Source organism: Carica papaya, chromosome 9 (assembly GCF_054855325.1).
Source record: "Carica papaya isolate Zhongbai chromosome 9, ASM5485532v1, whole genome shotgun sequence".
NCBI classification, from domain to species: domain Eukaryota; kingdom Viridiplantae; phylum Streptophyta; class Magnoliopsida; order Brassicales; family Caricaceae; genus Carica; species Carica papaya.
The window spans coordinates 2,508,380-2,533,021 of NC_142317.1; the positions used below are offsets into that span (position 1 = coordinate 2,508,380).

Consider the following 24,642-nt stretch of genomic DNA (forward strand, 5'->3'; position numbering starts at 1 on the left):
GAATCAACCAAACCGTACCTCATCATATTTAATGTTCTTAAATGCTTAAGCACAAATATCAGGAGTGAATTATGACATTTTTAGAGGAAATATTGATTGCACCGGAAGAGAGGCGTATGCAGTTTTAGGGGCTTATGATATTAGTACCCGTTGTGGTATAATGAATCTGTACTACCCGCTCAATACAACTAACAAGCCAAGCCATTGTATAAAATAATGTCAGGGTTAAATACTAAATCTTCAACGAATTAAAAGAAAAATAAAAAGTAATATATTATAAAAATCTTAAAATTTCGTATTTATTAGTTCAGTTCTTTTTAGTACGAATATTCTAATACCTCTAACACATTTTTTAATTTATAAAATTTCACAGTTCATTTTTCTATAACCACATTATATCTTTGTCACCGTCATCGTTCATATGACAATTTATGTTATAGCCGGAGATAATGAAGACACTTGCATGCTACTTCTATGGTTTATAAGAGACAATGAAGTTCTTCGTAGGCTCGAAGACGTGAACGACAAAGATGGGAAGGATGGATCAACGATCTCCATTTGGTGACAACAGAGAGTTGGTAACAACTAGTAACAATGAATGAAGGGCTTGTCGGGTAGAATGCATGAGTTGGTAAAAGCTATTTTCGTTGTTCCTTAGTGAATTAGTCACCTCAAGCTTTAATTTCAATGTATAAGTTTGGTGGTACTTAGAGAGAGAGATGCAAAAATATGGCCCTTTATAAGGAGAATAGAATTGAAAAATAAAAAGATAAAGTCATTAATTTATATTTAATTTTTTAATATCATATTAAATATTACATGATATCTCACGTAACATTTAGTTAAATGTGTATATTATCAAATTAAACATTAGTAATAATAAATTAAAAAAATAAATTAAAATAATTTTTTTTTTAAAAAATATAGAGATTAATTTAATTAAAAATTAAAATGTAAATTAATTTAAATAAAAATTAATAGTATTTTAGCCCGTAATAAATGCTTCGACTAACATGCTCCTTTTCATTTAAACTTTCCAATTCAATGCACATTGACAATTTGAGAAACTTTCTATGTGCTTTATAATTATGTGGCAAATTCTAGGTTATACCTCCATTTCTATTTAATTATTATTAAATTAATCTTAATATTAAAAATACACTATCCACTTTAACTTTTGAAATTATAAAATAAAGTTTTGGTATATAAATTTTTAATATTTTTTCCTATTTTATATAATCAAATTTCTATAGGCAGTAACTTGAATCACTTGAGATTTTGATTATAACAATTAGCAGTTTGATAAATTATAATTATTTTTACGGAATTAAATTTTGTCGAACCTCGCTTATTTATAGTCAACAAACTTTGACCAATGAACATTCGGTTCATATACCATGGCCCACAGGGGGTGCGACGAGTCGAGCAGTGTGGACTCTGGGGCCCATGGGCTTCTTACCTCACAAATGCTGAGCGGCTCTGGCGAGTCACCGACCAGCAGTATTTTTCCTTAGCCCACAGGTCGACAAGGCCCAAAAAAAAAAAAGTAACGATGATATATTGTATTCGATTTGTTTTTCATATCATGCAAAATTCTCCCATAAATTATATATAAGAAATTAACAAGTATATATATATATATATTTTAACTTTCAAGAAAACAAATACAAAATTTTCAGAACAAAAAAACAAATACAAATTATTATTATTTGAAATAATAATTTAATTAGTTTAGTCACCAATATTTACGAAATTTTATCCGAAAAATTAAAAAATAAATAAATAAATAAAATTGTTTATTTAAAATTTTTAATTTTTAATTAATTATAAATCATGCACTATATAATTTTTAACGAGGTATAATAATAATAATTTATTTAATTTTTAAAATATAAAAATTGATATTTTTAATTAATTATAAATTATTCATATTTGGGGAACAAAATCCAGTAGAAATTTAAAACCCAATGCAACCCGTGACTGGATGTGTAAAAAAGGTAGAAGAAGAAGATGGAGGAACCAAACAAAGTCTTGACCAAAAGCTTGCTAACTTTCATGTCAGTTATCTTCTCTGTCTTGGCTCTTTCTTAAAGAATCTTCTTATCTTTTCCTTTTCACTTTTCGTCATCTACCTTATCACAATGCTCTTTCTCTTCTTCGGTCGCTGAAAAAAGCTTCCGCCATTAATGGCTAATCTATGCTGCTTACTGTGGGCGACGATCACCTTTTTCCAACTCTGTAAACCAGCAATTTCAGATCGCGAACAAGTCCCAACACCACCTCTGCCTCTCCTTCCACTACCTTCATTTTCTCAGCTCCAATGGCAGCAAAGAGAAATCATCATGTTCCTCCATTTCGGCGTCAACACATTCACTGACTCCGAGTGGGGAACCGGCCACGAGAGCCCCAGAGTTTTCAACCCCGTTGGACTCAACGCGACTCAATGGGTTAACTCAGCCGCAGATGCAGGGGTTTCTCTCCTCATCCTCACTGCAAAACACCATGATGGCTTTTGTCTTTGGCCTTCAAAGTACACAGACCATTCTGTGATTGGCAGTCCATGGAAAAACGGCAAAGGAGATGTCGTTTTGGAGCTTGTCAATGCAGCTCGCGCTCATCCTGGTGTTGATATTGGATTATATTTATCTCCCTGGGATCGCCATGATCGAAGATACGGAAACAATCTGCTCTACAACGAATTCTACCTGGCCCAACTTCAAGAGCTACTCACCAAGTAGGGTTTCTGAAATACATTCCTCGTTTGGCAGAAAAGAAATTAATGGGTTGAACATTGTTTTGATAGGTATGGTGGTGTGAGGGAGATATGGTTTGATGGGGCAAAGGGAAAAAACGCGCCAAACATGTCGTATGAGTTTGAGGACTGGTTTTCCATGGTGAAGGAATTGCAGAGCTCCATTAACATATTCTCGGATGCGGGTCCGAATGTCAGATGGGTCGGGAATGAGAGAGGATTTGCAGGGAGCACGTGCTGGTCCACCATTAATCGGACCATGCTCTCCATTGGAAATGCAAGCATTGTTGAGTAAGTACCTAATAATAATAATAATAATTCATTAAATCAATTCTGAAACTTAATATTTGATGTTTGGACATGTAGCTATCTGAACACCGGTGATCCGAAAGGGACTGATTGGCTACCAGCAGAATGTGATGTTTCCATCAGACCAGGATGGTTTTGGCACAAGTCCCAAACACCCAAAACCCTAAGCGACTTGCTACAAATTTACTACAACTCAGTCGGAAGAAATTGCTTATTACTGCTCAACGTGCCGCCAAATTCAACTGGGCTAATTTCTGAAGTTGACGTTCGAAGACTAGGAGAATTTAGAGAAGCCATCGACAAAATATTTTCTGTCAATTTGGCAGAGACCTGTTCGATTGAAGCTAGTAGTCAGAGAGGGGGAAAGAACGGTGGTTTCGGCCCAGAAAATGTGGTGGACGGCGACCATTTATGGACGTATTGGGCTCCGAGAGACGATGAGAAAGGGGGAAATTGGATTGAGATCAGAGGACCAGATGAAGGGTTGAGATTTAATGTGGTCAGGATTCAAGAAGCGATCGGACTTGGTCAGAGAATCCAACGGCACGAGATTCATGTAGATGGTAAGAAGGTTGTGAGTGGAAGTACAGTAGGATATAAGAGACTTCATAGACTCGGAAAGGGAGGAGTAGTTCGTGGTCGTCATGTGAGAATTTTAGTTAAGAAATCAAAAGGGTTGCCTTTAATTTCTTCTATTGGCTTGCATTTTGATCCTTATTGGCACCCGAAGGAGCATTGAAGCTAACACACCCTTTTGTTTGGTATCTAAGAATAAATAAATTTGGAAATAATAAATTATTTAAAGTTAAATTCCACTAACTAGAAAGTGTTTGAAATTGTTGCAAAAAATGTGATTAAAATACTAATTTAATCTAAAAATTATTTAAAGAAGACAAGTTATTGTTTTAAAATTAAATTTTAATTATATATTTATCAAATAATTTTAATCAAAATACTTGTTAGTACCATTACAATAACAAAACATCTATTATTTTATAAAAAAAATAGATTTAAATTACCGAAATAATTTGAATACTTAAAACTAAAAAGAGTGATATTTACTAACAATAAGATAATGAAAACAATCAATCAATATATGATCTTTTTATTTTTTTTTCTTAAATTGAGAGATTTATAAATCGAAATTCTAATACATTTAAATATAAATGGTTCGATAAAAATAAAAATTTTTGTGAACATTTGAAATATTTCGTTTCTGAATAAAAAAAAATGTTAGTAAAATTAACTTATCAATATATTTAAGTTAAGTGATAATTATTCGTACAAAAAATCCTAATTTCATCGTACAATCCCGTCAAAACCTCTACAATCTCCTCCATCTGGACATCACAGGATCCTCGTATCGAAAATTCATGAACAACTCCATCAATTTCAATCATGCTACAACCAGGAGCTTCCTTCTTAATCCCTCTCTCATTCATCAACCTTCTGACTCTCTTCATATCATCAAATCTACCAGCTTTTCCATACAAATCACACAAGTTAACATAAAAAGCATGATTCGAAGGCTCCAAATCAATCAAATACCTCGCCACCTTTTCTCCTATCTCCACATTCCCATGCATTTGGCAGCCACCAAGCAATGCTCCCCACACGAACACATCCGCCTTCATTGGCATGCTTTGGATTAGCTCCACTGCCTCCCCTAAAAGCCCAGCTCGGCTTAATATATCCACCATACAAGCATAGTGGTGGACCTGCGGCTGCATTGAGTACTCGTACCGCATTGTGTCGAAAAATGAGCGACCTTTCTGTACTAAACCCGAATGAGCGCAAGCTGACAAGAGCCCAACAAATGTTACCTGGTTGGGTTTCACTCCTGCTTCTTTCATCTTTTGGAAGACATTGAAAGCTTCTTTTACATGTCCGTGAAGAGCAAAGACTGATATCATAGCTGTCCATGCAGGCGTATCCTTCTCTGGCATTTCGTTAAAGACTTCATAAGCTCTCTCGATCAAACCACATTTGCCGTACATGTCGACCAGAGCTGTTCTGATAACTGTATCGCGTACCATGCTGGTTCTTTTCAAGAAGCTGTGAACCCACTTGCCGTGATCAATTGCGCCCAGGTAAGAACAAGCTGAAAGCACACTAGCAATGGTGATCTGATCTGGTTTAACCAAATCATCGTTTACTATCTGCATTTGGTGAAAAAGTTCCAATGCTTCCTTGGCTTGGCCGGCTTGAACAAATCCTGTTATCATTGAATTCCATGTGATATTATTTCTGTTTTTCATCTTTCTGAATAAATTCTTAGCTGAGTCAAGATCCCCACCTCTCAAACACCCGATGATCATGGAGTTCCAGGAAACCACGTCCCTGTCAGACATTTCGTCGAACAGATTCCTGGCATCAACCAAAAACCCACATGCGCAGTACAGAGTGATCATGGAGTTCTGGACGTAAAGGTCATTACACAATCCAAACTTGATGGCTTGACAATGGATCCCACGACCTAAGCAACCATCGAGCTTCTTCGTGCATTCCTTTAAAAGGAAAGGAAAAGTAAGGCAATCGGGTGCAATGCCATTAAAGAGCATTTCTTTGTATAGTATCAGAGGCTGGCATGGATGGGCATCATTAAGTCGATTTGCATAGGCTCTGATCATTATGTTATGCGCAGAGATATTTGGGTTCCCTATGAAACGGAAAATATCAGTTGCATAGCTCAGAGAACCAGAATCGGAAAGAGCGCAGACAAAGAGGAGTCGAGTAATTAGAAACTCTTGATCGTTTCTGGGCAAATATGGCGATTTTATGATCCGGGCATGGACCAGCTTGAGCTCTCTCAGGGTCTTGCATTCTCTAATTAAATGGGAGATTGTATTCCTCACTGTCGTCCTCTGGGCTTCAAGCATTACCAGCAATCAGTAGACAGTAATGCAAACGATAGATGAAGGGAGCCACAGTATGACTGAAATATATTTGAAGATGATGGAATTATCAAAACGGTTTATTTGGTAGACTGGTTTTTGGATCCCAATTGGCAAAGGGTAATATGTATAATCCTTTGGAATATATATAATCCTTATCAACAAGGTGAAAAGAAAAAACTTCTATAAAGAATATGTAATTGCATACAAACGTACAACTTTTGCAGTGATGAACAACAATTCTCTCAAAAAAGAGGCAGAAAGATGGTGGGTTAGTAAGTGAATGCCCTAAAATTGGAGTAGATTGATTATGGAGCTGTACAGCTCTAAAGAAAACCTTCAATGCCACGCCCAGATATCGACTCTCTGTAAATCAAGAGTGCTTCTTCCATGATTTTAGCCTCGGCTAACAACATAGCTCTTTTCTTTCCTGATGGATGAGTGGATAGATAATCTTTCAGTGCTGAATCACCTCCAATCTTTCCCAATGTTTCATACACTTTGGGTGCCACTCGAGGGTCGTAGCCTGCAGAAGCCATTAACAGCAGCCCTACGTAATCTGCTTCCATTTCCATCCTATCAAAGAAAGTAACAAAAGTTAGCCCTTCAAGATCAATGATCCAGATTGACCATTGTTTTAAATGAATGGCTACTCTAGAAGTTTACTTTTTAAAAAATTTATTCTTTGTATTCCGAGTGGTCTTTAGGTTCAAGTCTTTTGGATGAGAGTACACATCACACACAAACCAATCATACTTTGGTGCTCCCTGAATTTTCTCCACAACAAAAAAATATTGATTGTAATACTATGTAAATTGATTCGATAACCAAAGTATCTTAAAAACTCAATTTTATAGAACATCATGTCTTAAAAGTGGGGAGAGAAAGTCAAAGAAGAGACCAAGAACACATTAAATGCCGGTTGGTTGTAGAAGACCAACGATCCTAAATTATCTAGGCCATGCAAGATATTTCTAGTGTTGTGGTTGGTCCAAAATCAATTCTCTTTTTGTTTCCCATACTGAAGTTATTTTACATATCAGATTTAGTTATAATTTAAACATTACATATATAATTAAATTAATTTAACTCACATGTTCAATTCTATAATAATGACTTTGTATTATTTCAAAAATAATAATGACTTTGTATTCCCAATTGCTCATAAAGAAATCACAGGAATATCCAAGTTGAATATAACATAAAATTGACTTGAAACTAAAATGCTATTTGTATTCCAATCTTCATCTTATTTATAATATATTCGCATTTCTATTCCATAGAACTGAAATTCGAACATAGAGGTTTAATTGGATCAACAATCAAAACAGGCCACTTGACTCAACTTTCTGTTCATAGGCAATAGGATTCTTCCAAAGTCTCAATATACTTTTCTTTCTACTGAACTCTAATTCTTTACTAGCTAAAAATGCCCAAAACAACTAATCCAAGTCAATGAAATTTGAAACAAGAACTTCTTTTTCAAAGTCAACCTGAAGCACAAAATAGTTGCAAATAGGTTCATAATTAATTTCGTCTAAACTTCCCAGTAGGGAGCCATAACTTGAGCATATTTTTCTTTTAGGTACTTCTCTTCACTACCTCAATAACACATCTATAGTCAAAAGACAACCATCCTTCAACTTATCATTGTCTTGTGCAACCATACTTTCTTATTAGTAGAAAAGCTAGCACTTGAAAAAGTAATCATATACTAAGCAAGTTTGCATATAATATTACCCTGTGAGCATGAGGACCTAGCAACTTATGCCATAGACCATATCAATCATTAGCCAAACCAAGATAAAAAAGAAAGTACAGAAGTAGAATGAGTATAAAGCCAAATATCAATTCACATATTTGACGAAATTGATGATTAGGCTTCCTGCTCAACTTGTATTTTCACAAGTACATGAAACTGGAGGAATTACCAAAATTGCAGCAACTCAGACAACATGTATCAGAGCAAAGTTGCTGAGTTTCAGACAGCTTAAGGTATGCTTCAAGACTGCAGACAACAGAGATTTGATTTCAAACCATACTAAACCAACTTCTAAAAAGCATATGAAAAACCTAGTTCCCATATTCAGTGAATCCTCAGAATTCTTGACCTATCATAATGCAACAAGATATTATAACTAAGAGGTTTGAAGATAGCCAATACCTATAGAGAATCATCGCCAGAATGTTAATAAAAGGATTAAAGAATTAAAATAGGCCACCCTATGTTCACAAGCAGGTGCAGTTATCTGATTCACACACTTGTCTTTTGGTCAAGTCCTTACCTCTTTTCAAGAGGTTAAAGGTTCGAGTATAATACCATGAAACGGGCAGATTTATCTGATTCTATTGCTAAAAACCTGCCTTTATATGCATCTGAAAGTTCCCAATCCTAAATGCTATGCTTCGTTTATTCACCATTTCAACTTTTAGTTTCGAAAATATTCCATAACAAAAGAAGCAAGAAACACAAGACTCACTATGAGGGGAAAAAAACCAAGAATTCAAAAGAAGGAATAAAAAAGAAATGATACCTTCGTGAGAAAGGAAGCCTCAAGAGGAGAGTTGACATTGTGTTGACAAGATCAGGCATAAAGAATTGATAAAGAACCAGCTGCAGAATAGCAAACCACAAATTCTTGGTAATCATTTCAGCTGCATGTCGAGCCACAGCATGACCAACCTAGTTAGAAAAATCACACACATGAACAATATATCATTCCCATATTCAATCTGAAGAATATATACACCTAGATAACTATATGTATGTATATATATATATATATGTCTGCCATGTATATTTGGATACCTCATGAGAAATTACTGTAGCTATCTCAGCATCACTTCTAAAATGATTTAGCAACCCTGTAAACACAACAATCTTTCCACCCGGCAAGCAAAAAGCATTAACAATAGGTTCATTAACCACTAAAATTTCCCAATTCAACCCCTCCAAATGAGAGGTTGCAGATTTGGACCCAGTCTCCTGACCCTTCTTCCTACTCTGCTGAACCCACTCATCATTAAGAATCTCATCTTCCGGGCGCCATTTTGTTTCAATTTTCCCTTCACCACTCCTATTCAACGCCAACAATGTGTCAAATGAACCCTCATCATGTGCCATAGAACTCTCCGAAGATGCATAACCCAAATCCCTCCACCCTTGCTCATGCCTTAGCCCTCTCTTTAACGCCTCAATTATATCCCTAGCTATCAATCTAATCCTCACGCTTTCTGGGTGCATTGCAGGCAGAATCTTACCCTTATAAGCCGATTTTATTTGGTCAAACTGCGCCTCCCCAATCTTTCTCTCCATATCTTTCGACAAAAGCACGAAATGAGTGCGTTTCGTGTAAGGAACACTCTCTAAATTCCCATAGTAAATGGTGATCAAGATCCCGGAGCCAATCAATACGACGGTGATTACAGTTCTGGGATTCTGGAACCACCGTCTCGGTCCCCGCGGCTTGAAGTGCTGAACGCGGTACCGATCAACATAATAGAATCTCTTGGCTCCATTTTGGAACGGGTCATAAAGATTTCTACTAGTACCAGCATAGAAACCCAGCCTTTGTGAAGAAATAAAGGGAAAGGAAGAAAACCCAGAAAACTTAGCTCGGTTTGCAGCAGAAATTGCGGACTCATTTCCACGGACTCTCGGACAAGAGTTGCAGACAGTCGATTTCCGTATGATGTTTGGAGTAAAGTTCTTGCGTAAAGCATCTATTGCTTGCTTTGCTCTTCTGTAACTCCCCATGAATTCTTGCCAAAATCTTTAATTACGGGGGAATGTTTCGGGAATTCTCGAAGAGGAAGAGTCATCCAAAGGAATTGGGTCTTTAAAGATCGGCGGTCGTGTCTGTTCGGAAGGGAAATTAAAACCGAAAGAATAGATGAAGGGAGGGAAGGAATCGAAATACAACAGCTGAGAGATCAGAGAGGTCACGTGGCGGGGAAGAGAGAAAGGCTTTCGGCGATCGAACTTGGAATGCTCGCGAAGATTCAGCGAAGCTCTACGGTGTTGAACCAAATTGCAATTTGTAATTAGCAAATGCGTGTTTATTATTGAGAATCCATTTATAACTAACAGAAATGCAATTTTGCATAAGTTGATAGAAAAATAACTTGCATATAAAATCGTGAAGTTAAAAATAATGTTATTAAATTAGATTTAGATTGAAATTGAAAAAGTTCTTACATGAGATTCATACTACTTTTTATTACTGTCAAAAACTAAAGATTAAACTACCTGCAAATTTTAATAAAATTTTGGTGAAAATTTTGGAATAACAGTAACATAATATCCAAAATGGAATCAACTGGAGGGAAAATTTAGCAATTAAAAACTTTTGACTATTCATTGTTTTCTGTCGTCAGAATGACAAGAGTACTTGATTTCCATCTTACATCTCCAGCAAATTTAACAAACCGGGGGAGATTTCACAAGAAAACCCTCCCCCAACAAAAATGAAATGTAAAGTTACCCCCGTAGATTTACCCTAAAGCAAAATGAAGAAATAAATAAATAAATATGTTATATAAGTCAACAAAAATCAGGAAGCAAAATATCATTCATTCATTTCTCTCCAATATATAGTTTGTTGACTTATTTAGAGGTCTTCTTCAGTCTTCAGTATTCTATTATCTATCTATTGTTGTAACCTCGTCCGCGGCTCGAACCATTTGAAAACCTCTTGTTTCTTTGATCAGAAAATCCACCTCTGCCACCTGAAAACCTATTATTCCCACCATAACCACCACGGCCACCGCCAAATCCACCCCGACCACCATTGCCAAATCGTCCTCTTGACTGGTCTCTTTCCTGCAAGCGAGGCAATTCTTTCACCACCTCTAAGCTCACGTTCGCAGCATTGTGCTGACCTGAAATTATTAAATTAATCATCACATAAAGCCAATATTACAGATGAGTAGAAGTAATCTACAAGATCAACACTTAAAAAGATTAAGAATTCGTTCATCATGATCATATTCCTAGGATTCAACAGTAAAAACAGTACCATCAAGAAACGTATCCAGGTCTTCCTCCGCAACATCAAACACAGCACCCTTTCCATCGGCTGTGAGAGTTAATCCCTGTACCGACTCAACTTTTTCCTCTGGCAAGAACCTCCTCAACACACCATATGCAAACCTATTAACAATTGAAGAGAACTTGAGATACACACTGACACAATAGAATTCACAGCTGAACATGATATATTTGCTCTCACGAAAATCAACTAATAATACATGTCCCAATTGATAAATCAATACCAATTCAACTATTTTATAAAATTCACAGAAACAGCCAGCTGCATGCATCCTTATAACTTGGAAGACATTCGCTTCACTGCTGTACTTGCAATTGATTGTTAGCCATTCAATTAAAAAGAAAATAAGAAAATAACATCAGTTTCGTGAGGCAATATTCATTTGCTGGTGCACACATATTCTCTTCTTATTGACCATCATTTACATATAGATAAATAAGAAGTTTCTTCTATTCCAAATATATTTTAAGAGGTCAAAGAGAAGAGAGAGGCATGGGAGAAATTGAAAAGCCTAGGAAGCATGTTGAGATTGACTTACGATGGTGTATAGATGGGTCTGCCTGCTTCGAGAAGTAAAGTAACATGGTTCTCCATAGAAGTGAGAAGTGATCTTTTCTTTATCTCAGTGTAACCCTGCATTGTGTCATGCAACTCCAATTATAAGTAAATGATTGAACATAACTGCAAATGACAACCTTCCTGTGTGAAGGGGCTGGGGATCAAGAAAGGAGAAACTTACAGAAGCCTTGGCAAGTGCTTTGGCAAGAAGCTCTTCAGCTGATAGACTAGAAGATTGCAAAAGATCCTTAGCAGCATCAATGAAAGCAGGAATGACACTGCAATTAATGAGATAACAACATCAAGAATCTACCATCTACAGAACAAAAGTAAAATAAAATAATCCTGCTAGCAAGCATACCTGTCAGATACTTGGTTTATTACCTCTGCAGCCTCTAACCCAACAGTTTTGGCAATATCAGCTGCCTGAGGAGCAGATATGTGCTCAAATTTCACTCCAGATTCTCTTTCTATCTTTGATATATTTGACTTTCTAGGATCATAGAGCATTACAGCAACTCCAGTGTTACCTAAAACAGTAGTAACGCCTTTAAACACCTAATCAAACACTAGATAATAGAAAGGGGAAAAAAGTACGATATCTACTTTACCTGCCCTTCCTGTCCGACCAGATCGATGTATATAAGCTTCGACATCACGAGGAGGTTCACACTAAAAAAAGAATAATGTAAGCCTATTTGCAAATAAATTATGGAAGACAACATGTATAGCATCCATAAAAAGGCCAAGCTGGTACAGACCTGGATGATTAACTGCACATCATTAATATCCAGTCCCCGTGCTGCCACGTTTGTAGCAACCAAAGTTGTGAATTTGCCAGACCTAAATCCGGCAAGAGTAACCTGCAAATAGATGAAAACAAATTAAGAAACAGAAGCAAGAGAGCAAATCACGACATCAAAGAACACAAGTATGCCCATGATTTGGACTGTGTATAAATATATAGACTGCTATTCTGTTAATAAGAACCCACTTAAACAAAGTGGAAAAAGGAACCAGTAAAATTCACCTCACGTTGAGACTGTTGTATGTCTCCATGCAAAGCGCGTGCTCCAGGCAACACTCCAGAAAGCTCAGAAGCAGAATCTTTTGTTTCAGTGAAAATAATTGTACGGCCCCCACTGAATCAAAAGCATGACACAGACAAGAATTAACCACCATGAAAATATTATAAATAGAGTGACATCAAGCTATAAAAGTGAGCACAAGAATAGCAACTGACCTACTGTAACATCGAATGATATCAGGAATAAGCTGTGCTAGAGCGGACTTGGAACAAGGAAGAACAATATGCCTAACATTAGTACTAGCCTTCATTTTCTCATTACCAACAAGATCAATGGTTTTCTTATCTGATTTAAGAAACCTAGAAGCAATCTGGAAAAGTGACATGAGTTCCAGTCAGATGAGTTAAGGAACTGAATACCAAACAAGAAAGAGCTTAATCCAGGAATTATTACAATCTAATACATCTTAAAAAAGACATACCTCCTTCACCCAGGGTGGTAAGGTAGCACTGAATAGGAGTGTCTGAACTTTACTTACATCTTCTACTTTTCCTGCAAATCACAGCGAACGAAGAATTAACAATCCCATGTGAAAACCGAAAAAGATATAGAGAATGAAATTGAATAGAAGATTTATAACAGAAATCACTATCCAAGCAATACGTGATAGGTAGTGTGAATTAGATACATATAGACATGTATATATACACATATGTTGCCAGTTATTCTACTTCACAATCTAATTCACAATGACAACAGTCCAACTATATAACATAGCACTCCATGTAACAAACATTATTAGTTACTCTACTAAGATTGTACCAGGAAGAAAGATTAACTAGTGCAAACAAAAAAAAAAATACCTAATATAAGTTCAACATCCTCCACAAATCCCATTCTCAGCATTTCATCTGCCTCATCAAGAACCCGAAACTTTAATGACCTCAAGTCAATGTTGTTCCTCTCTATGTGATCCTATAGCAATTAAAAATCACACTACGTAAACACAAAGCAGGGCTTTAAAGTTTTATAATATTCTACAACATAAGAATATAGAACCACCTTTATGCGGCCAGGTGTGCCAACTACTATGTCGACCCCCCTCTTTAGTTTCATCTCCTGAGCTTGATAAGGAGCACCTCCATACAAACAACATGATGCCAAACCTAACACCCCACCATAAACTTCAAAGTCAGCAAACACCTGAAAAAACGAAGAAAGATATACCATCAAACAAATACTATAGCGAAAGGCATAATCTCCAGCAAAATATTTAATTTTTTCTATACCTGCTTAGCTAACTCCCTGGTGGGTAAGAGTACCAAAACACTTGGTGCACGGCCATATCCAGTCTTCCTCGATGACTTGGCAGGACCATTTATGAGAGACTCCAAAATTGGCAGCACAAAGGCCAGTGTTTTTCCCTGCAAGAAAACAAATATTAGCAGAGGTTCAGAATGCAAAACTGTCATCAAAAGAGATATTATTGGTTAAGTTAAATAAATGCGATCAACTCAGTCCTTAGAGCAATTTTCCATTCAATTGATGTTCAAATTCAAAACTATCAATAGTATAAAACAGATAATTCGTTCACTTAAATGCTTATGCTGTTTTTTATATGAACTATTGTAGTTAACTAAACAAAAAAAGACTACTTAAATGAGACATAATCAAAACATACTTGAACAAAAAATCTTTTTGAAGGAAACCAGCATAAGTGAATTATCAAAATCAATAGCAGAGAAATCTTACCTGACCAGTGCGCGCACGGCCAACCAAATCAGAGCCATCGAGAATCATATCAAACGTCATAGCCTGAATAGGAAACAATGATTCAATTCCCTTCTCCTTAAGCTTCTCCCTCACGGTTTCCGATACTCGAAACTTCGTGATCGCATTAGGGTTCTCGCTCTTCGTTTCCTCCTCTTGCTCCTCCAGTTTCGCCTTCTTTTTCTTCCTCTCCTTCAAATTCACCGGCTCGACTAGCTCTGAGCTAGTCTCGCTATTCTCCTCTTCCTCTTCTTGTTGGATCTCCGATGCTCTTCGTTTCTTCTTCTCTCTCTCTTTCTTATTGCTCTTCTTCTTCTCCGAGTAAGTTTCATCGTCAGACTCGGGAACTTCGAGTTCCGAATCTTTCTTGTTCTTCTTTTTGTCCGTAGTCTCGAGAGCTATCTTCTTCTTCATCTTCTTCTCTTTGGTATCAGCTACAGGTAGTAAAGGCATTCTATTACGAGGTGGAACAAAGTTTACAGAGATACCGAGATGCTAATCCTGTTTCTCCTGCTTTTCAAGGATATAGCGATGAGCTGCAGAAGCAGGAGCGAAAGAGAGAGCAATAGTGTTAGGGTTTTGCGGTTAAATAGCTTAGCGGTGGAGGGAATTTGGGCCGTTGGATGACGAAACCCTATTTAATTTGGATACTCACCATTAGATTAGAAACCTCAATCAACGGTTAGTCCGAAAAAAAGAACGAACACTGCTGGAGATATTTTCACGTGACGAAACCTACATCAAGTTATTTTGATGTTTTTTTTTTTACATAAATAAATTGGCAGGTTATATCTGAAAAAATAAGCTATAAAATTCAATTGAATTAATTTTATCTTTTATTCTTTTACTAACATTTTCATATTAAACTTTATTGAATTGTCTTTCATATATTTGTTTTTTTTATTTATTAATTTTTCTATTTATATACTTTCATTTGTTAATTAATCAATATATTTTAATAGTTCTTCATTATTTTTTTTTAATTTTTACAAGTTCGATGAATTTATAATAATTATATACTTATAGGTAAAAAAATAATGAGTTAGTTTTATATTATTTATATTTATTAAAATTTATTTTCGTCATATTTATTAATCAAATTACTTTATATTTTTCTTTAAAAAAATGATTTAATCCATCTTCTTTATATAAGCTAACATTATTAATAAAATGTTACATGTTACATATTATATTTATTAATACATGATATTTTTTTATTCGAATATTAGCTGAATATTATATCAAATGTCACGTGATAAATAAAAATATAGATATAAAATAATTTAAATAAATTTATGATTAAAAAAATCTAATTCAGTATGAATCAAACCCATTCCAATCCCTTATTTCTCTCTTCCTCTCCTTCATCTCTCTCACTCTCTATGTGATAAATCGAGAGACAGAGATTTGAATGACTTGCAATATATTGATCCAAAACCAACCCATGATGGTTGAGAAGATCTTCTCAAAAACTTAAAGGGTCGTTGAGTTCGATAATCAAATACTATAGGCATGCGCCTATGAATGCACTTATAAATGAGAATGGAGGAAACAAGGCTTTTGGACAAAAAGATATATTAATTCAAATGGTTAAGTGATGCATTTGCCAAAAGAGGATTCCATCACTAATTGTAGGTTAGTGTGCGAGCATCATGCCAAGAGATGTGCAAAATGTGTGAGTAAGCTCCCCTTGATACCCACTATACAATCCCCATTGCTTGTTGCCACTTAAAATGTGCGGGAAGAGGAAGGAGAAAAAGAATGCAACCACAAAGATTTTCTTTTTCTTTTCATTTGAACCGGTTCATACTAGTTCAAAATAAAAAGAACGTCATGTTAACTATTACGTGACATTCAATTAACAACTCACATCACTAAAAATGTGTCATCTCTCAATAAATATAATAAATGATATTATAAATTATCAATGTTTGTTTTTGTTAAGGGATGAACTAAATCTATTTTTAAAAAATTATAATGACTATTTTGACGCAAAAATAAGTCACGTACTAATTTAAATAAAATTAAATCATTATTTTTTCATGCTGAACCTCAAAATCGTGTCACACAAATGACCTCGCAAGTAGAGATGTGCAACAAAACTGAGACTAGAGCAAATTAAACCAAAACCAAAACATTACAAAAAATTGAACCGAAGACCGTCTCATTCAAGAATCAGTGTAATCCAAAAATTTAATTAGTCAAACCCAAGATTATATCAAAACAAATTGGTTTTATCAGTCTATGTTCTCCTGGACTAAGAACTGGTTCAAACATTTTTTAGTACAAACTAAACAAGCCTGTCCAATTCAAACTGGACAATGCACACCGCTACTCATAACATTGATATGGTTAATGTTTTATCCAGTTTGAATTGCACTATGTAAGTTCTAATATACAGTTGATTGAAGATTTAGTGGTTGATTACTTGCATGTACCCATGCAATTTAGAAGTTCTTGTTGGCCAGTTAGATTCTCTAACTCTATCTTATATATGTATTTTATATCACATTAGTTGTATTTCACCCCATATTGATAAATCATTTTATCTTCTAAACGAGACACGTCTTATATAGTAACTTAATTATTATAGGGTACAAGATCTACCGTGTTCTTATTTACCAAGAGACTTAAGAAAACCACTGCTGCAAACAATGGATGCCGACAAACAAAGATAATCTTACAATTCACGAGAGAGCACAGAGAATCGAACCCAAAACCAGAAGTACGAACCATGTTCGAGATATTTCCTTACGCTGAGAAAACGACGCCGCATTGCAGTAATTGAATCCGTACCAAATATCACCAGGAAGAAACCTGTTGTAATTGAAAGTGACCGCCCTGGAATTATAGCTGTAGATCTTCACCGTCCCGGGCATCCAACCGTCGGGACCCGATCTGTACAAATACACATAGCAGATTTGATAGGCGCAGGGCCCTCTTAGGTGAAACGTATCAGAAGAGCATCCCTCGAATGCCCTAGACGATGGATTGTCTAGCCTCGGCACGTAAATCTGATTCAGCAAATACTTGATTGTTAAATCAATTTAAGCAAGATTTATTGTGTTAATCAGGAAACTTGTTAATTACATAATACCTGATTGCCATAAGCGTCGCCGAATGCTAGACTAATCTGGTCTCGTGTGTATCGGGGGGAGGAGCAGCTCGTTGTGATTATCACCGTGTAAGAACAAAGCCCTAGATTCTTCTCTCAAGTAGAGAAAATGAAGAAAAAAACAACAGAGGAGGTTTAATTTGCAGTTTAAAAAAGGAAGACGAAGACGATAATTTTTTGGTAAGAGAAATCAGTCAAACCTGGATGTAGCTGACATTAAAGGAATCGAGAGCTTGAGGCTCGAGTGTGGTGGATTTAGCTGGAGAGAGGAACGAGGCGAAGGTGAAGTAGAGGAAAAACGACGCCGCTTTGCTAACCATGTTTCCCTTTTCTCTTTCAGTGAGGAACTTGGGAGAGGAAGAAAAGGGAAAATGTAAGGGGGTGCGGAGGCAAGTGAGCGGCAATTTCTGGCTGGAGCGCGATGGAATCGGTGGTGATGACAGGACAAAAAGTCAACGGAGTGAGAAGATTTTTTATTGAAGGGCAATTCAGACTTTTCAGGCATACGATGTGATAACTAATGGGCCGAGTTGAATTATTAAGGCCCATAAATTAGATTAGGCTGCAATTTGATAATAATACGGGCTGAGCATTTGATAATTAAAAAAAAAAAAGATTATGAATGAAATTATAAGAAATGTCAATATTGAAAACCGAATTTGATAATTTATATATTCTAAAATAATAATGTACATATATTAGTTAAATATATATATATAGTTTATGGTATTATATTTTCTTGAATTACAAGTCACATTTAACAAGATTTAGAAAATAAATTTTGGACGGACCATTGAGTCACCCTCAATGGTGGTAGGTATAGAGAAATGGTCATGTTATTTACTTAATTTTGGTTTATACCTTTTTCAACATGTTCAAACAGCCAACGTGAAACAACACCGATTAATGCAATTTTGTGTTGCGTGTCTTTTTATGCGTTTTAAATTTGTTATTCGTTTTTTCTTTTAATTTTTTACTCTTCTTGTACGGAAAAAAAGAAAAAATTTATTCTTCGTAAAAACAACATTGACTGTCTAAATTTTTTTTAAGTACACGACGCTTTAACTATAAATAATAACTAGTAAATTACTCGTATAAAAAAATTAGTCATGATTGCCGCTCTAATTTTTTTAATTTTATATATTTAAATAATTTGACTTTATTTCACTACATATACTAAGTATCAAAGTCTCAAATTAAAAAAAAAATATATATATATATAAATAACTATTATTTAAATATAAATACCCGCATGTTTAGATAAAGCAAAGTAATTTTGTAAATAAATTAATAAAATATGCATTTATTAATTTATAGTATTAACAAAACATGCATCCCATATATTTAGAATTAAAAATCAGAAATCAATAGTATTTTACACGAAATATCTAAACATTATTTTAAATAATTGAAATTTCTTCAGGTACAAAGCACCATGATATGCAATACAATGATTCCATTGAAAATAAATTTATTATTTTTCTGGGCTGTAGACTAAACAGCTCTTTATAATATAAAGTCCAACAAGAATTTGCTGACAGAACAAAAAAAAGTATATCGCAAATGATTTGAATTTGTCCCGACTTCTTATTATGTTGCAGTATATATTTATATCGTTTTTAAACATTAAAATACTTTATAGTAAAAAAAAAACATTAAAAATAATTTTATTAAATTAGGTTCGAAGGTGTTTTTGTCTTTTTCCAGTTCGCCAACATGAACGACTACTCTACAGTAGGAATCGAAGTGTCTGCATTTCCTCCTACCAACCTTATCGTGTCTTAAGGATATATTCCTAATATATATTTTAATTAAAATCATATTTTAAAGTACTCTTATTTTAATTTTACCCACAATTTTTTTGTTTTATATACTCAAAACTTTAGGCTAAATAAGACAATCAATTTAATTTAAATAGAAATGCATTAATTATATGCCAAACAACTTTCTAAACAAGAAAGAACATAAAATTACACAGATGGGAAGAGAGTTTATCCGTTTCCTACTGTCGTCTTGAAAAACCTACCCACGTAAAAATTAGGAAACAACCAAACAGGTCTTTTGGGACCAGAAGAGAACGAATGAATTAACAGAGCGAGTCGATGGGTCCTCAGTCCCCAGTCCTGACCAGACAAGTGGGTCTATGGGTGCCTATAAACTCTCTGCCATATAAAAATATACAATGTAATTTGCCGATACAACAGAAGAATAAATACGTGGTAGGATATTGGCTTCTCAAAAAGTAATTTATAGTGAATAATATAATACACCCATTTATTTTTTGATGTCTGTAACACATTATCCTCCTAAGACCCATCGTTTTGCATTTGCAGATCAAAGAAAATCTGCAACTAATTAAATAATTTTGCAATTAATACATGTGAAACGTAGAAAATTACAGGAAAAAAAAAAAAATACCCAGATCCTATTTTCATGTTCTAAAAAAAAGTAAAAGCCAAGAGAAAATGAAAAATTGTAGTGATACCTGCTTCTTAGAATCTCTGCTATACAATACACACTCCTTCTGTATCGTTCTCTGTTAAATTCTTTTAGAAAAAATTTCATTTCCACTTGTACCAGTTCTCATCCTCGTGCTCCTTGAATCTCCTCAACACACCATCCATGGCGACATCAAACGCATCTTTTATGTGCCCCAACCCATTCTCTGATCTTGCGTAAACCAACTTGGGTATATACTCGATCACCTTCTCCCTCATCTTCCTCACTTCGTCTTTACTGTACTTTTTCAGAACTTCTCTAATGGAAGTTCCGTTTTTAACCTCATTGCGGTGTATGAACACTGAGTAGCTCTCGGGTTCACTCGGTAGGAACCACTGGTACTGTAAATACGCCGTCCGGTGCCAGAAAAACACTGGAATCGAACCGGCTACCATGCAATCAAAGATTGATCGGCGGGTGAAACTATCGCCTCTGGGCTGCAAACAGAAATCCGAGTCCAGAAACGTTTCGATTATAGCGGATGTACCGTTGGAGCACCGGGTCCCGCCACAGTTCACGACCTGACAATAATCCGATTCCTTCCTGCAGTGATCCAGCAGGAGCCCTCTGAAATCGTTCTTGATTTTGCCGCGTGTGGCGCCGGCGAAGCAGAAGAGCTTCGTGCGTTGGCGATGGCGGACGAATTTCTGCCACTGTACGACGTCGGAGTCGGATCTCGGGTGGAATCCGGTCGGGTAGGGCACGCCGACGTCGAAGTAATCCCACGGGTTTCGCTCAATTAACAGGCGGGTGATGTTTCTCATGCCGGGCATGTAGATGCAGCTCGACCCCCAGTCCCTGGCGTTCGACCTTCGGAAATCCCATGTGATCCTCCCCATCGTGATGAAGTGATCCCAGCCGTTGGATCTATTCCAATACGGCTGATCACGAACCCACCTCAGCATCATCTGACAATGCTTATCCCGGTCCTCGTGTGTGTAATTGTGCCACAGATACTTTCCCACCGCTAGCCCAGCGTAAAACGGAATGTAGAACGCCGTAGCAGATTCCGCCTCCATGGTTCTGCATTTGTGATTGAGAATCCGATTGTGGAAGATAATCTCCGAAACAAATTGATCAGTCCAGTACCAAGAGGAAACCAAATTATCAGACACGATACCTTTCAGCCCCGTCGCTTCGTTCCCAAAACCGTCGTTGGCCAGAGCATTGCACCGGGAGCTCCATGGGTTGAGATTGTCACACTGCTCTAAAATCTCAGTATTGAAGGTCTTGGGCAAGTTGTATACAAAGACCCGGCCCGAACCACATTCATCATCAGGCTGGAGAGGGATTGCAGAGGAGACGCCGTTTGCGGCTCGTGATAAATTATTACGGAGAGCAAGGTAGAGAACAGGGGAGGAGGAAGAAGTGAACTGGGCGTGACGGCGGGGGAAGGGGAATGACCGAAGAGTCATAAGGAGAATGAATTGAATAGTGAGGATAGTCAGGAGAAGCCATCCGCGTGATTGGATGACCGAGTTGAGCGAGTTAAACGAGTTCTTCCGCACGATTATCTCGAGGGTTTTAGGCTTTTCATAAGGTTCAGGGGAGACGGAGTTGGAGACGGGAAGCATCAGGTTTCACTGGTTTTATCAGACTAGAGAGGTTTCAAGCTAGAAAATGGCCGGAAATGGCGGCCGCAGCGGAGGTGGCCGGTGGCCGGTGAACCGGTGGTGCTGTGCTTGTGAAAGACAGATGGTGGGTGAGAAAGAAAAAGAGAGTGCGACAGAAAGCGGCGTTTTAATTTTGTGCAATTTATAGGGATTCGAGCGGTGATGGCGTGACGAAACGGCACGTGTCCGGTGGCTTAACCGGATACATTGGCAACCGACAGACGATTTTTGCCCTTTACTTAATTGACACGTGGCGGTAATCCTTCCCGCTGACGTGCTATTTACTATCTGGCAAATTGAACGGAAGCTTACTATGAACGGACGGATTTGATATAGTTTCCGGTTCGGCCGTTTTCCTTATTGGGAAATGCAATGAATTATATAAAGGAAAATAATACCGAAAATAAAAAATAATGTACAAAGTCCTCAAATTAATTGTTTTCTAATTAATATTATTATATTGATTATCTAGCATAATCGTAGATTTTCTAATATGCTAATTACGATATTATAAATTTTTATTTAATAAATTTCTAGTTTTACTATATAATTAATTACTCTGTTAAGGATTATGGCAAGTTTTTTTTTCATAATTTAAGAAATAAAAAATCAATCATTATTAATAATTTTATTTATTTTTAATTAATTATATAAGTTTTTTTGTTCATATCTTATCCTACTAATATAGTAGTTCTTAAATTCAATAAAAAATTGAGAAATAAATTTATAATAATTTTTTAAAAATAATATTTTTATTCTATTTTAAAAAATAATTTCTATATTACATCGAAGAGGCAAAATAAAATAATTTTAAATGATTATATTTAATTTCCTTTTTTAAAAAAAATATAAAAAATTATTATTCAAAATAATTACGTATTAAAATTAATTATTTTAAAAGATAATTATTCACCGCAAATATGTACGGCAATAGATGACAGGCGAACAATCTGGAGTTTAGCGGGACATCAACGTAATCACGCGCGGAAAGTCAAGTTCGGAAAGTTGACCCAATGACGTGATCACGCCACGTGTACACATCATACGACCCGAATTAGTTTCCCCTTAGTAACAATGTGAAACTACAAAACGAAGTCGTTTTATTGTGTGCGGCGCCGAGCTGTGAGGTTAGAGGAAGCTGGTAACCATTTTGGCCCGAGGGTCCCACAAACAGGCCCTGATAACTTGACCGCATTAAAAAATTGCCGACATAATTATTTGTTTCTTCTTGTTTGTAAAAATAGTAGAAATTCAATATTTTCAAAAATAATTTTCAGGGAATAATTCATTAATAAATAATTTCCCTTCTCAAAATGACTGGGTAATTTTTCATATGATAAGACAAAAAAAAATTACCTTTTTTACCCAGGTAATTTTTATAACAGCGGTTGAAGCAGACTAATATTGGAGGGATATGTTGTATATATATAAATATATATATATATAGCTAGCTATTCTTTTCTTTTTCTTTTTTAAGTTGAACAGCTTTAAAATTGATTGAATATGAATTATGACCTCTGCACATGTTTAGTGTTTTCGTATGCACAATTGCTAATGCCTTATTGGTTTGGCTGAAAATTTTGAGGAATTATTGGCCTATGTGCTAATCTATGGTCAAATCAAACTATACTTCATTTTGATTTTTTACGATCCAAAAAGAATTAATAAAATACAAGATTTATATATATGCAAAACTATATTATATATATTGTTATATTAAACTTTATTAATTTATTTATATAGGGCTATTGTAAAAATTACTCAATACCCAATGCTTTTTTCACCTTACATATGTCCCGTATGTAATTATTATCATACTATTCGATCTCTTATATATATACGATATATAATATTAATAATAGTTTTTTTATTAATAAATTAAAAAAATATTAATTTTTAAATTTCTTATTGTAGACGAGTAAAAAATACTTAATTTATTTATAAATTTTATAATTTTTTGTACACTATGCTAATATATTATGTAAGACATTTTTTTTTTCAATTTATAAACAAATTTAAAGTCATGTAACAAAGATTTTTTCAAAAACTTCAAATATATTTATATGGTTTTCAGTAATTTTCATCAATTTAACTTTCTTGGACACCCATTTCAGAATAAATACAGTAAAAAAAAAAATGTACCCATGTGTATATTATAGTAAATAGATATATAAACAAATTAAAGGAGATTGAAAGAAACACGGTATGTGGATTTTGTGATCGTTGCACTAGAATAAAAAACTTTAAGGAAACTTGATGATTCGGAAACCATAGATTATTATGGAAAACTATAAATTTTGATCCACCGACAAGACAATTAATATGGAACTGTCTCTGTACAACAGTACAAAACGTTGCCCTTGTACTGAAAATTTTGATCCCCTCTTTGTCTCTCATCTCTCCTTCACCCGTACAAGATTAGGCGTTTCCCCCATTTTATTTTATTGGACTCCGGGGAAAATTAGTAAATGGGATGTCAATGGCTCAAGAGTCCAAAAATGGTCCTTGAATTTTTGGAAACTGTAAAATTGAGTTATTTAAAATATTACGTGCGATGAAATTTTGAATTCTAAAAAATTGTCTAAGTTGATCTTGTTAATAATAGCTTCTTATTTTTTACTTTCACCAATTTTTAGTGCCCAGGTGGTGATGACATTACAATAGAACGAATTAACAAGGATGTGTATAATCACAGTTTTATTAAATGTAAACTATTATTTCAATAAAATTATTATTGCATCACCTTAGAGGAAGTAATGATCTCTCCATATCACACTATATATATATATATATATATTATTTGTATTTAAAAAAAATATAATTGAATAATCTTGGGTGTGTAGTTTTTCATTGGGTCTTGGAAGTAGCGACTTGGGAGGAAATTAAGGGACGATCTAACATTGGATGTATACCTATATTAATTTCCTGTAATTAAATTAAGTTAATGATTTATAGTTTGCTTAGCCCAACTAAGATACATGAAATACAAGAGTGTAACTATTAATTATTTTCAGAAGACAAATGAATTTAGTTGTCAGATCACATAAATGAAT

General features: G+C 35.2%; 6 protein-coding genes across 7 annotated transcripts; 1 reads left to right on the forward strand and 5 right to left on the reverse strand.

The window, feature by feature from the left end:
• Positions 1-1,990: 1,990 nt before the first annotated feature.
• LOC110823561 (alpha-L-fucosidase 1-like) lies at positions 1,991-3,871 on the forward strand. Its single transcript, XM_022053961.2, has 3 exons — positions 1,991-2,734; positions 2,804-3,043; positions 3,119-3,871. Exons 1-3 carry the CDS (start codon positions 2,187-2,189, stop codon positions 3,798-3,800), a joined length of 1,470 nt encoding a protein of 489 aa, XP_021909653.2. The 5' UTR covers positions 1,991-2,186; the 3' UTR covers positions 3,801-3,871.
• A 423-nt stretch (positions 3,872-4,294) lies between these two features.
• LOC110823201 (pentatricopeptide repeat-containing protein At1g59720, chloroplastic/mitochondrial-like) lies at positions 4,295-5,952 on the reverse strand. The gene is made up of 2 exons (XM_022053535.2): positions 5,358-5,952; positions 4,295-5,276 (listed from the first exon to the last, which is right to left on the reverse strand). The coding sequence occupies exons 1-2, from the start codon at positions 5,938-5,940 to the stop codon at positions 4,321-4,323; spliced, it is 1,539 nt and encodes a 512-aa protein (XP_021909227.1). The 5' UTR covers positions 5,941-5,952; the 3' UTR covers positions 4,295-4,320.
• A 170-nt stretch (positions 5,953-6,122) lies between these two features.
• Positions 6,123-10,052, reverse strand: LOC110823202 (Peptidase family M48 family protein). Its single transcript, XM_022053536.2, has 3 exons — positions 8,765-10,052; positions 8,490-8,638; positions 6,123-6,531 (listed from the first exon to the last, which is right to left on the reverse strand). The coding sequence occupies exons 1-3, from the start codon at positions 9,710-9,712 to the stop codon at positions 6,282-6,284; spliced, it is 1,347 nt and encodes a 448-aa protein (XP_021909228.2). The 5' UTR covers positions 9,713-10,052; the 3' UTR covers positions 6,123-6,281.
• Positions 10,053-10,286: 234 nt separating this feature from the next.
• PRH75 (DEAD box RNA helicase (PRH75)) lies at positions 10,287-14,933 on the reverse strand. Its single transcript, XM_022053467.2, has 14 exons — positions 14,345-14,933; positions 13,882-14,016; positions 13,655-13,795; positions 13,456-13,567; positions 13,074-13,144; positions 12,808-12,962; positions 12,595-12,706; positions 12,326-12,427; positions 12,176-12,236; positions 11,926-12,094; positions 11,746-11,842; positions 11,545-11,639; positions 10,974-11,107; positions 10,287-10,836 (listed from the first exon to the last, which is right to left on the reverse strand). The coding sequence occupies exons 1-14, from the start codon at positions 14,813-14,815 to the stop codon at positions 10,601-10,603; spliced, it is 2,091 nt and encodes a 696-aa protein (XP_021909159.2). The 5' UTR covers positions 14,816-14,933; the 3' UTR covers positions 10,287-10,600.
• A 1,972-nt stretch (positions 14,934-16,905) lies between these two features.
• On the reverse strand, positions 16,906-17,901 carry LOC110823149 (Embryo-specific protein 3, (ATS3)). Its single transcript, XM_022053468.2, has 3 exons — positions 17,678-17,901; positions 17,460-17,567; positions 16,906-17,376 (listed from the first exon to the last, which is right to left on the reverse strand). The coding sequence occupies exons 1-3, from the start codon at positions 17,795-17,797 to the stop codon at positions 17,050-17,052; spliced, it is 555 nt and encodes a 184-aa protein (XP_021909160.1). The 5' UTR covers positions 17,798-17,901; the 3' UTR covers positions 16,906-17,049.
• Positions 17,902-19,381: 1,480 nt separating this feature from the next.
• On the reverse strand, positions 19,382-21,771 carry GT18 (glycosyltransferase 18). 2 transcript variants are annotated; one of them, XM_088211668.1, is made up of 2 exons: positions 19,963-21,771; positions 19,382-19,639 (listed from the first exon to the last, which is right to left on the reverse strand). In XM_088211668.1, exon 1 carries the CDS (start codon positions 21,548-21,550, stop codon positions 20,039-20,041), a length of 1,512 nt encoding a protein of 503 aa, XP_088067794.1. In that variant the 5' UTR covers positions 21,551-21,771; the 3' UTR covers positions 19,382-19,639; positions 19,963-20,038. The 2 variants fall into 2 exon arrangements, with proteins under 2 accessions (XP_088067794.1, XP_088067795.1); XM_088211669.1 differs by lacking the exon at positions 19,382-19,639 and adding an exon at positions 19,705-19,828.
• Between the last annotated feature and the right edge of the window lie 2,871 nt (positions 21,772-24,642).

Excerpts from the sequence above, each read along its gene's own strand:
- LOC110823202 (XM_022053536.2), bottom strand. The coding sequence starts at position 9,712 with ATGGGGAGTTACAGAAGAGCAAAGCAAGCAATAGATGCTTTACGCAAG. Across the intron at positions 8,639-8,764 it reads CTACAGTAATTTCTCATGAG|GTTGGTCATGCTGTGGCTCG; the intron begins GTATCCAAATAT and ends TTTTCTAACTAG. Across the intron at positions 6,532-8,489 it reads AGGCTTCCTTTCTCACGAAG|GATGGAAATGGAAGCAGATT; the intron begins GTATCATTTCTT and ends TTTCTTTGATAG.
- LOC110823149 (XM_022053468.2), bottom strand. The coding sequence starts at position 17,797 with ATGGTTAGCAAAGCGGCGTCGTTTTTCCTCTACTTCACCTTCGCCTCG. Across the intron at positions 17,568-17,677 it reads TTAATGTCAGCTACATCCAG|AATCTAGGGCTTTGTTCTTA; the intron begins GTTTGACTGATT and ends ACTTGAGAGAAG. Across the intron at positions 17,377-17,459 it reads GCGACGCTTATGGCAATCAG|ATTTACGTGCCGAGGCTAGA; the intron begins GTATTATGTAAT and ends TTGCTGAATCAG.
- LOC110823201 (XM_022053535.2), bottom strand. The coding sequence starts at position 5,940 with ATGCTTGAAGCCCAGAGGACGACAGTGAGGAATACAATCTCCCATTTA. Across the intron at positions 5,277-5,357 it reads GATCATCGGGTGTTTGAGAG|GATTTGTTCAAGCCGGCCAA; the intron begins GTGGGGATCTTG and ends CAATGATAACAG.
- PRH75 (XM_022053467.2), bottom strand. The coding sequence starts at position 14,815 with ATGCCTTTACTACCTGTAGCTGATACCAAAGAGAAGAAGATGAAGAAG. Across the intron at positions 12,707-12,807 it reads ATCATTCGATGTTACAGTAG|TGGGGGCCGTACAATTATTT; the intron begins GTCAGTTGCTAT and ends CTTTTGATTCAG. Across the intron at positions 12,237-12,325 it reads ATGTGCAGTTAATCATCCAG|TGTGAACCTCCTCGTGATGT; the intron begins GTCTGTACCAGC and ends TTCTTTTTTTAG.
- LOC110823561 (XM_022053961.2), top strand. The coding sequence starts at position 2,187 with ATGGCTAATCTATGCTGCTTACTGTGGGCGACGATCACCTTTTTCCAA. Across the intron at positions 2,735-2,803 it reads CTTCAAGAGCTACTCACCAA|GTATGGTGGTGTGAGGGAGA; the intron begins GTAGGGTTTCTG and ends TTGTTTTGATAG. Across the intron at positions 3,044-3,118 it reads GGAAATGCAAGCATTGTTGA|CTATCTGAACACCGGTGATC; the intron begins GTAAGTACCTAA and ends TTGGACATGTAG.
- GT18 (XM_088211668.1), bottom strand. The coding sequence starts at position 21,550 with ATGCTTCCCGTCTCCAACTCCGTCTCCCCTGAACCTTATGAAAAGCCT.